This window comes from Punica granatum, chromosome 1 (genome assembly GCF_007655135.1).
Source record: "Punica granatum isolate Tunisia-2019 chromosome 1, ASM765513v2, whole genome shotgun sequence".
Classification (NCBI taxonomy): Eukaryota; Viridiplantae; Streptophyta; class Magnoliopsida; order Myrtales; family Lythraceae; genus Punica; species Punica granatum.
The window spans coordinates 19,646,148-19,657,317 of NC_045127.1; the positions used below are offsets into that span (position 1 = coordinate 19,646,148).

Below are 11,170 nucleotides of genomic sequence, written 5' to 3' on the forward strand. Positions count from 1 at the left end.
GGGGGGGGGGGGGGGGGGGGGGGGGGAGGAGGGGCGCGGGGGCGCTTGTCAGGGTTGGCGAGGGAATGGAGTCAAACACAAGAGAGAGGAGTATTTTATGTAAATCAAAATTGCCATGAAAATTCCATGTTCCCTCCCCACTCTTTCCCCCCATCTAAACAAAGAGTAAATTTTCCAAGTGAAAATGAGTTTTAACTATTCCCCAATAGAACAACCCATTACCAGCAAAGTGAACTCAATGACCAATAAAAACTTTTCTTTGCGTGGGAATTACACATATCCGACTCATGTCATGCCTTCACTGACATTATAACGTACAAAAAGGTCGAGAAGAGATCGTATAATGTATAATAAGGTGATATAGAAATCACGGGCACGGGATTTACTGTTTTAAATAAAACCCACAAGAAAAAATTATAATATTCAAACCCCTAACTTCATCATCACCTTTCTAAAGAGTCATCATCTACAACAGGTTTTTCAGAAAAAACCTCTTCACCTTTTCCCTCGCGCTTTGGATTGGTAAAGCTGTACAGGACAGAATCCGCTTGTCTTCTCAATTCGGCATTACCGATGATAATATTCAATATGACCTTCCTGAGCTTGTGCTCCATCCCATCAACTCCATCGGCACTGGGAGAGTCAGAGTAGACATCTTGGACCAACAATCGAGCCTGATAAATCCTTGGCAAATTAGCAAATGGAAGAGCTAGGAGGAAACCATAACAAAGCGCAGAAACAAAATGAAGTATATATGCTTATGGAAAATCATGTAGGAAACAATTGTAAGAAGAGGGATTGAGGAAGCAGATGGAGAGATACTATGCTTCAACACTATCGATAAAACACCAAGAGTATGATGCAAGTTATCAAAAAGTATTCTACAATAGTTACCAGAAGGCATTATGTTCTATCAAATTTAGCAACATTATGCAATCCATTTTTTTTTTGAAGGAAGAAAAAAAAAAAGTAGTTGATGCCAGCCCAAAAGAGAAAGAGAAAAAAAAAATCAGGAACCTCAATCCTATTTAGATGCTTTAGAAAGATATAACACCAAAAGTATAGCTCCTAAAACAACAACATATTGACTTATAGATGAGGACACAAGAAGAAGGACCTGCGAGATTATTAGGGCGACAGCAGAAGAGGAATCAGTTGCAGCTTTTACATCTCCCAACAAGTCGTTAATACTGAACTCCTCCATTATATTGCGAAGACTTTCACATTCCTGCAGAAGCTTCCTCCAAGCTGTTTTTGACCAACCATTCATTTCTTTCTCCTCTTCAAGGTGTTTCTGACATGACATCACAAATATTAGCATCATGAGAGTCAAAAAATGTGACGGTGAGCAAGATAGGCAAGTCTATTATCAGCTGAAGGACCAGTTCTCATATTGCACATAGCACATGAAAATCAACAAATAGCTTTTAGTTTAGCTGAATTACCTCCAGTTTAGACTTCTCCTCTTCGGATAATGCAAGCTCCTTCTTCAAATGGGTTTGGGAGCTTCTAAGGGACTTCACTTCTTTAACTAAAACTTTAACATCTGCTTTAGATCGTGCTTCTAGTTCTCCATATCTTTTCTGCAAATCCCCAAGGTATTCTTTTGTTGAATCCAACTCCTTAAGTAACTTATCCTTCTCTTGGTCAGCAGCTGACACAGAGCTTGACTCTCCATCCTGTGGAGCGTTTACCTTGTTATAAATTGAATCCAAGACGCTGAAATAGGAAAAAGGATAGACACGGGGCAATATTCATATAAATGACCTGCTTTGACTTTAACTTCAATTCCATCGTGATGGACTTCTGTCGTAATTCCTCCATATCCCACTGCATCTGGGTATACCTTTCCCTCTCAGCTAATATTGCTTGCTCCAGATTTTCTATGCTCTTCTGTTTCGTACTGTCAAGCTCCACTACCAAGTCATTAACCTGCATAGGTGAAAACCATATACTGCTACATATTAATCTAGTCACTGCAAAATTCTGCTTAATTTCTCCCAAAAATTAAATTAGAGGTAATACATGCTAAAATAAAATCAAATATTGATGAATTCATCAGGTGGAAGTGCATATTCCCATGATTCTCACATAAAAAGAAAACCTATTTAATAGGACAATTCTTGACCTTAAGGTGGAACGGGAAGATACAAAAGCCCTGCAGCCCAAAGTTCAGCACCTTCTTGAACAGAAGGTACTTATTATCCTATCATAATGGCAATTGTAAAATCAATTACCTAAACCCGAGCTATTAGCTTACCGCCACTTCAGTTCATTGTTTTATTTAATTATAACTAATTCTTCATCTATATCCAGGAATAATATATCATGCAGATCCATAACTTGCTTAGACATATATCCAGATTATCAGGTGGAAGCACGTATTCACATGATTCTCGACTATAAATAAAAACCTATTTTGGACAACTCTTGACCTCAAGGATCAAACATGAAAATAACAAAAGCCCTGCAGCACACAGATCAGAACCTTGATGAACAGAAGGTACTTAGTATCCCATCATAATGGCAACTGTAAAATCAATTAGCTAAACCTGACTTTTGTAGTTTTCCAGCGTTCACAATGAAATTCTTATATACTATACTCAGTTCATTGTTTTCCCAAATAGAATTTAGTTAATTCTACATCTATATCCAGGAAAAATTTATCATGCAGATCCTTAATTTATCAACTAGAGGAACGTAATAGAGAGCGGATGGGGCCCAGACTAAACAATTTATTACACACACCACTCATATAACTAGAATTCCAATATCCAAACCCAAAAAAAAAAAGGCATGAAAAGTCGATTCACAATGCATCAGCTTATCCATTCATTCATTCTTGTTATTCATCCTACAGATCCTTACTCCATTTAGACAATATTGTTATTCTAAGTCATACCGAATTAAATCAGAACTAGATGAATATTTACAATGAGACAGGGTAGAAGTGTGACTAAAATTCAGGTGGTATCTTCAGTGAACAGCACCATGCTAAGGAAAACAAGGTCCAAACTGAGTGATGCAAAATCCATCCAAAATAGAAAACTATCACAATTTTGTCATAATTTTCTAACGTACATGAAAGATTTATTTATCACCAACTTTAGAAGAAGATGAAAAAATATAGCAAATAAAAAATAGGGAATAGATTCATAGGTTACTGCTTTGTAATAGAACTTATAATTGTTAGAAAAATCCAATATTAGATCACATAAATTCAATGAATCAGGTGGGTTCATTAAGAATTCCAATTTACACATGAAAAATTGGCAAGAAAATCATATAATCCGGAAGGGTGCAAAAAATCAATTTACTGAAAAAATGAAAAAAATCATTTCTTCCTCTTCTATATCTTACATCTATAGTATTTTTGCCCTGATGGATCTCTCTCATTTAATTCCAATTTATTGATGAAAAATATTGAAGGTTGCAGCATAAAGGATCCATAGAACCCGACAAGGAGACTCATAAGGACAGCAGCACAATCACAAGTATACAGAGGCTAAAAGTAAACTTGCCTAGACGTATATCCAGATCATTGAATAGCTTCTCTGTAGCCCAGCCCCCCTTCCCCCCCTTCTTTTCTCTTACACTAAAGTTGTCTAATGTGTTCAGCATGTGTGTGATAGATAATGATTGATCTATCTTGATAAGATATTTTTAGCCCTTAAATCTTAATTAAGATTGAGGACAAGAAAAATCTTAATTAAGATTAAAGACAGGAAAAGAAAGAACAGGACTTATTTTCCTACATCTTAGGAAGATTTGACTCCCTTGATCCTTCCAAACGGGTTACTGCCTATTTTGCTTGTGGGTTAGCCTTTTCCGATTCTACTAGAAAAATCATATCCTCTAAGAAATTGTTAGAAGCGAATTTATTGGATTCTTTCATCAATGGTGTTGGGAGCAGTCATGCAGGTTCCTTTAATTGTGGGCCTGCAGATACTGCTTCAGTTCCCAATCTTAAGTCATCATCATCATCATTATCTATTTCCATCAGCTCCATATAGGTATTATGTGATAGTGCCAACAATGTAGTAGAGCTTTTGCAACAAGTAGTAGTGCCACCAATATAACTTTTTCTTTACAAAATCAGAAAGATAAATCATTAAATCAACATCTAGCGTCAGTACTTTCAACTTACCTTAGTCTTAAGGTAATCGCTCACGGCAATTTCCTGATTCAATCTAATGATAAGATCCTCCATATCTGTTTTAGCTGTTACTAATCTCCGCTGCAATGTGAAAAGGACTCTGTTTAGTTTGTGACGCTGATCCATTGGGAGGATTACTTGGCCCTCTGCAGAACTTTGCATATCTGTGGCACTTAATATTTCCGCACCTCCAGGTAGGCAATGAGAGCCACTGCTGGACATGTTAGAGATCCCAACATTTGATATCTCACTGCCTCTAGTACCGCTTACATCGCTGCCAGAACTATCAGCAGAGAGCTTCCGGGCATGGCCCATACTTTTAACATTATCAAGCTCTGAAAAAAGTTTTAGGTCATCTCCAGGAAGGTGTGGAACTCTTAAAGCGTGTCCATTTTCAGGATTCTTCCCAGATGCATCATTCACATGGCTAACTAGAACTTTATTTCTAGGCAAGCCTTCCAGCTGCTCCAGAATAGCTTGACCCATGAACAGGCCCTCATCAATATTCGAGACGCCATATTTGACAAGTTTCTCTATTGGATTTGAAAAGCCTTCATCCAAGGTTAAATCCTCCATGCCCATCTCAGAAATATCATCTCTTCCTAGCCTTGGTGTTCCAAGGTCAGATGTCTCATACGCAGTGTCACTGCCATACTCTGGCGTTACAGACGAACGAGCAGAAATGGCTGATAAGCTTGAATCAGGATTCAGTTGGGTTGACAAGGATGTGCTATTTGCATAACCTAATGCCTCTGCTGAATTTGAATTTGCATCTTGAAATGCTGACATGAGAGGAAAAAGATAAGAATTAGGTCGTAACAGCTGCATATAAGTCTCACCCATCTCTATATTAGTCAAAAAGCAGATGTTTCAATATCACAGATACCCATTTTTAGGTCAAGCACCAAGAGAAGAATCTATCTTCGAAGACAGCAAAAATTTGAAAACACATTCAAGTTAAAGGTACATACAAGATCTAGCAGCAGCTTCCAGTTCAAGAAAAGCTGCCACTGAAAAGCTCCTGGATATGTCAATATCAGAAAACAGCTTTGTCATCCACTCCTCCAAAGAGCTCCTTCTCTGCAACATATCTAAGCCTTTTAAGAATATTAGTTGCAGGATGATAATCAGAGGTACTTGATTTCTCAAATTTAAGTCTTCCCTAGGACCTTTTTATTGGATATTAGGACTTTTTTTAACATCATCATTACCATTACCACAAATGGTAATGAATATGAAGGACCAGAGAAGGATCAGAGGTTTCATTTGTATATGTAAGTTCTACATGATGTCATTGTTTAAAGTTATCTTAACAACTGCGCAAGGCCAATAAGGTTACAACAATTTTCACAGATGGGAAGTTTACATTACCTAACTAAGTTATTTAAAAAAAAAGGAAATGAATGATACGATACGAAATTTGACAAAACAGTAAAGGAGTCTGCCTCTATATGTCAATCGTGCATACTCCCTTGGATTTCACCTTAAATCTGCTGAACTAAGACATGGTAAAGGTCCCTAAGTCACCAAAACACGACAAATATTGCTAACGTATTGCAACATATAATAATAATTTCTACGTGTCATTTAACCACTCAAAAACTCATAAAAGTATTAACCACTCATTAAAAAGGCTAACATAAACAGCAGATACATTTAAAAAAAATGACAAGAACTGAAGCTTTACAGGTCATCAACAGAAGGCTACATATGAAAGTATGAGAGCACATTGTACCTCGTCTAACAAAGCCCTGCTCATCATCCGCAAGAGTCCCTTTGGAGGAGCTGGAGGGAGATTTTTCTTTGGAAATGACCTTTTAAGCTGCAAAAGATGCAGATGTTTTAACAACCATAATTTACTTTACATAAAACATACTTTCTGGTAATAATATTTCATGAACATTTACACAAATAAGCAGCAATTGGGTTGACCATCCACCATTCAAATAAAAGATTCAAGCACTTACATCAGTAAACAACTTTAAGAAATCATTGAATCTTCTTAGCACTGCACGTGTTACAGTGATCCCCTCTGGAGATTGCACACCAACCTGAACCCTGTAAAACTGTCCCTTGAGATAGTTAAGAAAAAATTGAGATTCACAAAAATGTGATGTTCCTAGAAAAAATGAGATTTTATCGAAGCACTTTCCTGGCTAATTCGAACTTTTCTTTAAATTGCCTAGACATTGAATTGAACCCATAAGAAGCCAAAGAATATCCAACCGCATGTACTTTAAGTGCCACAGCTTTCCAAGGCCCAATTCATCAATATATCATCATAGTTAACAGGGACATAAAAAATAATAATAATAATTTAAAAAAAAAAACAATCTTAGAAGAGAAAGAACCAAAACAGGTCCTCCACTTGCCAAGCTAATAAACTTATATACTTTCTAGAATTCAAGATATTATAAAGAAACTATTTATGAAATACAAAAAAAAATAACTTTCCTAACACTAGTCAATGATCAAAGCTAAAAAGAAACAGGACTGAATATCATATAGCAGTATGACCCCTAACTTCCTAACTGGGACACTTTCCATAACATATCAATCAGCTGCTGCATCCTTTGCAAAGTCAAAAGAGGTTTTTATGGTGACAAAAAAAGAGGTTGCATACTGACATGAATCAGTATGAAATCAACAAAAGAGGTTGCATCCTTTGCAAAGTCAGCTGCATAACTGCTCTGCTAATCTTGCTACCCTTTGTATATCAGTATTTAAGCATAGGGCAGTAGCTAAACAAAATTCGGGGATAGCTATTGATAGATTCGTCCAATTATGATTACCACAACAGGATCCGAATCCCTTGACTTTGGCAGCACGACCCATGATGGTATCGTCACGCAGTAGCTCCATCCAGTCCGATGATCATGCGGCCACACAGTGTCCTGGCCATTCTGCATCACGAATTAAAGAAACTAGATTTCAGAGCTATGACTACAGGAATATGATTACACTAGAATTTCAGACATGGAATTTACCCATTTTCGAGGCGGGGGGCTCCACTCCATCCCCAGCGGCAGCGGCGAAGTCCCATCATGTCGGTGCTTTGGCGGGCTCCGTTTCTGCATGGCTGTTGTCCTCTCTTCCTAGAGCCTGCGCTCATCAGAGAGACGAAGCAACAGCCCACCGTGTGTTGACGGAGCCGATCACTTGATCGCTCTCCTAAACACAACTCCGCAATAGGACTAGGACCCAACTGCTTAATTGGCAGTCAATGACCAGAATTGAAATTGGAAACTATGGGAGCTAGGGTTCCGGTGATCGGACTTCAACAGGTGACCGCCGCCAATGATGGCCTGCCCGAACGCACTGGTCCGTAGCCGGCGGAGTTCGGCAGGACGGGAGGGGGAGGGGGGATGCGGGTGAACGGAGCAGCGACTGATGATCGAGGATGGCACTTGTCCGCAGTGAGAGAGAGAGAGACAGAACAAGAGAGTTATTGCCAACAACTTTGGCTTGGCTGAGTAGTCGAGGAAAATTCGATCTGAGGTCACCAAAACTTTTCTCTGTTCCGATTAATTTACTCAAGACGCGTTCCCAAAGCGTCTAGATTTTTCTTTTTTCTTTTTTTTTACTTGCCCTTTTATATTCTCCAAAAGATATATTTCTTATTTTCTAACATGTATATAATTTTTTATAACAATTAAAAAATATTTTTCATTAATTATATAAGATTAATTAATGAAATTAATTTTTTTTAAATGAAAATTATGAGATGAAAAAGTAGAGCAAGTAAGGGACTCGAACATAGGGGTGTTCATGGTGCGATTCAGTTCGGCATAAAAGTGGTTCGATTCGATTAGTTTAGTACCGGTCTGACCGAACCATTTGACGTCCAAAGACCGAACCATATTGAACTGGTTATTTTGGTTTGGCTCAAAATGCTTTGATTTGGTTTGATTCTCTAATTCGAACTAGTTTTTTTCTTTTTGAATAGTCCTATTGTTGAGTGTGAGTCGAAGAGAATAGGATATATTTTTATTTAGACTTAAATGGTTCGATTCAGTTAAGCATGGTCAACCGACTAGAGGTGGTTCCGCAACTAACCGAACCGTTCATGCCCAGTCGAATCGATAAAAGCGAAGCAATTCAAGTGGTTCGGTTCGATTCTCCAGTTCCGTTCAGTTCATGTTCATTTTGAATAGCCGGGGGGGGGGGGGGGGGAGGAGAATAATAAGAGAGGGGGAGTGAGGAGTTGCCGAGAGAAATTGAGTAGTTACAAAAGTAATCAATTTAGTTTATTGCCCTTTTTACACTTAATAACTTTTAATTTATATCTTCTTTTATTTGAATGGGCTTTTCGTGATACCAAATATTACCCAACCACCTCCCTCTTCACTTTTATAATATAATTTAGTTAGTTAAATATACTTTTGTCCCCGAACTATGAGGTGAAAATGAGTTTCCCCTCTCGAAATTTTGCAAAGTACCCTCAACCTAACCCAAAAATAAGTAAGGTAAATCTTCGACCCAATTCCGGTCATATTTCCGATTGAAAGATGGCACATACCACTCTCATACCATTTTGAAAGGGCAAAATGTCATTCGATCAATTGATACCTACAAAAATAAAATTTTGATCAAAAATTAATGGTGTGTTTGGTTTTAGAGTTAAGTACAATTGAGTTTTGATTTTAATTGGGTTGTAATGATTGTGTTGTTGAATTATATGAGAAAAATGAGAAAAAGTAATGAATAGTTAAAAATAATAATAATTATATTGTTGAATTGTAAAAAAGGTAATAGATAGTTGAGAGAATTTAGTATTAAAAATTGAATTAAATGGTTAAAAAAATTTTAAAAATGAAAAGTAATAATTTTGTCATTGATTTTTTTGTGTGTAGTGAGTAGAGTTAAGGATCCCTTGACAGGATTTTTGAGTGAAATGCTTGAGAGAGAATGCTAGAGAAGAAGTGATTTGATTGTCTTGCTCTTTGGTTTATATATGAGGGCTTAATGGTGCAAATTGGCAAAGGTAAGTGCAATTAGGGCAAGGTTGAGTTATGGTCGGTGCGAAGGGGTCCAATGAGAGGGGAGGATTAGTCAAAAATTGTAGGAAACAAGTTGATACAAGTTAGCTTTGGTTGGCTTGGAAGAAGAAGAATAAAATGCAATTTGAATTGAAATTCGGCCAAGGGGATTGAGGCGACTAAAATGGTGGTTGGCCGACTTGGATTGTGAGCCCCACACAGCTTGAAGTCAGCTAGGGGTGGCTTGTGGGTCCCGCATGGTTTAGGGTGCAAATGGGGAAGTTCGGGCCCCGGTTGGTCATGCGTTCCAGTCCCGTGGCTCAAATGAAAGTCGAATTGGCGATGCGCGAAAAAACGATCCTAATGAGCCCAACATTGCCATGTTTGAACATTTGGAAATGTTTGAGTGGCCGTGGTCCCACATGGCTCGGGTCAAAAATTGGGAAAGCTCGAGTCCCGGTTGTTTGTGCATTCAAGGCCCGTGGCTCAAGTGAGCACCAAATAAGCAATGCAAGTGCAAAAACGATCCAAATGAGCCCAAATTCATTATGTTCGGGCATTTGGGAATATTTTGTGTGACCCGGTGGCTTGGGGTCAGTTTTGCTCGATTCGGATGGCCGGAGCCAAAATCGACCATTTCTATCGCTTATTTGAGAGTCTGCGCACTGTACTGCTCATTTTGCATGTTCTGCGCTTTATGCGAGCCAAATGACCATTTTGCTCCTGCCCGGGGGTTGAAGGTTGGTTTTGCTTAGTTCGGATGACCGGAGCCAAATTGGCCTTTCCTGTCGCCTGTTCGTGTATTTGAGCGCTATACTACTCATTTTAGCATGTTCTGCATTCAGGCGAGTCAAGTGACCATTTTGCCCCTGCCAGGCGGGTCAAATGACCATTTTGCCCATGGGATTTGTGGTTGGTGCTCACATGGTGTCTTGTGGGTATGTGGACATGCCGGAGACATTGATGCTCCTTGTTCTATCAAAATAGGCTTTGTACTGTCTACTAGGCGCGTGCACTTGAACTCTTTTTGGCTTTGCTCGGGAAATGTGGCTGATTCCCAGAATGTGCTCGGGGCAAATATTCGATTTGGCAATAAGCAGTTAGACGTGCTCGGTGATCGCTGTATGCTCTGTTCTGTTAAAAATGGACCCTGACTGCTCATTGAGCGCGTGCGTTTGTGCCTGTTTTGGACTTGCTCGGGAAATGTGACTAATTTCCTAAATGTGCCCGGGTGAATCTTCAGTTTGGCACCAAGGAGGATTTTGATGTGCTCTATGGTCCTTGTGTGCTCTATTCTGTCGAAAATGGATCCCGACCGTTTACCTTGCGCGTGCGTTTGAGCTCAAATTGGATTTGTTCGGGAGAATTGCATGTTTTCCCGAATATGACCGTGGCAAATTTTCGATTTGACACCAAGTGGGGTTCTTGTTGGGTACCTTCTGATGCTCGGGTCAATTGTCAGGGAATAGCACTGTAGAGATCCGGTCTTTGTCATTCTGGAGCCAACTGCCTTTTTGGTCTCTTTGGGCTGCGTTCTGAGACCTTCATGTATGACCCAAGGCTTCTTCTGTATGATTGCCCCTGTTGACCATGCCTGTGAATAGTAGCCCGGGCATTCTTAAGCTTTGTTTTGTCATGTCTATCAGGCTGTGACCATATTTGCTACTGACATTCTGTTTGGGAGCTGGTGGACCAAAATGGAATGCTGGTAGCAACATAAACAGTTAACTTATCTCCGATCATCCGAATCGAACAAAACTGGCTTCCGAGCCCCTAGGCCACAAAAGCATCCTCAAAAGCAAAGCATAGCAATGTTAGGCTCATTAGAATTGTCTTTGCATGCGCATTGCTAATTCGACGCTCATTCGAGCCACGGAGCTCGAACGTGCGACTAACCAAGACCCGAGCTTCCCCGACTCTCTTCCAACCAGTGTGGGACCCACAGGTCAGCCCTCCCTCCAGCTGCAATAGCCCCTTGACAGAATCTCCCCAATTTTTTGAAAATTGCATTATATTCCCCACTCTTCCTCTTACA

General features: G+C 39.3%; 1 protein-coding gene across 4 annotated transcripts; it reads right to left on the reverse strand.

Moving 5' to 3' along the window:
• Window positions 1-230: 230 nt before the first annotated feature.
• On the reverse strand, window positions 231-7,653 carry LOC116212622 (PX domain-containing protein EREL1-like). Of its 4 annotated transcripts, XM_031547249.1 has the most exons (10): window positions 7,144-7,653; window positions 6,949-7,059; window positions 6,124-6,222; window positions 5,892-5,978; window positions 5,128-5,236; window positions 4,148-4,938; window positions 1,768-1,932; window positions 1,446-1,679; window positions 1,118-1,294; window positions 231-674 (listed from the first exon to the last, which is right to left on the reverse strand). In XM_031547249.1, exons 1-10 carry the CDS (start codon window positions 7,231-7,233, stop codon window positions 444-446), a joined length of 2,094 nt encoding a protein of 697 aa, XP_031403109.1. In that variant the 5' UTR covers window positions 7,234-7,653; the 3' UTR covers window positions 231-443. The 4 variants fall into 4 exon arrangements, with proteins under 4 accessions (XP_031403109.1, XP_031403118.1, XP_031403133.1 ...); XM_031547258.1 differs by lacking the exon at window positions 7,144-7,653 and having other exon boundaries at window positions 316-674; window positions 6,124-6,214; XM_031547273.1 differs by lacking the exon at window positions 7,144-7,653 and having other exon boundaries at window positions 316-674; window positions 5,128-5,247; window positions 6,124-6,214.
• Window positions 7,654-11,170: the final 3,517 nt, after the last annotated feature.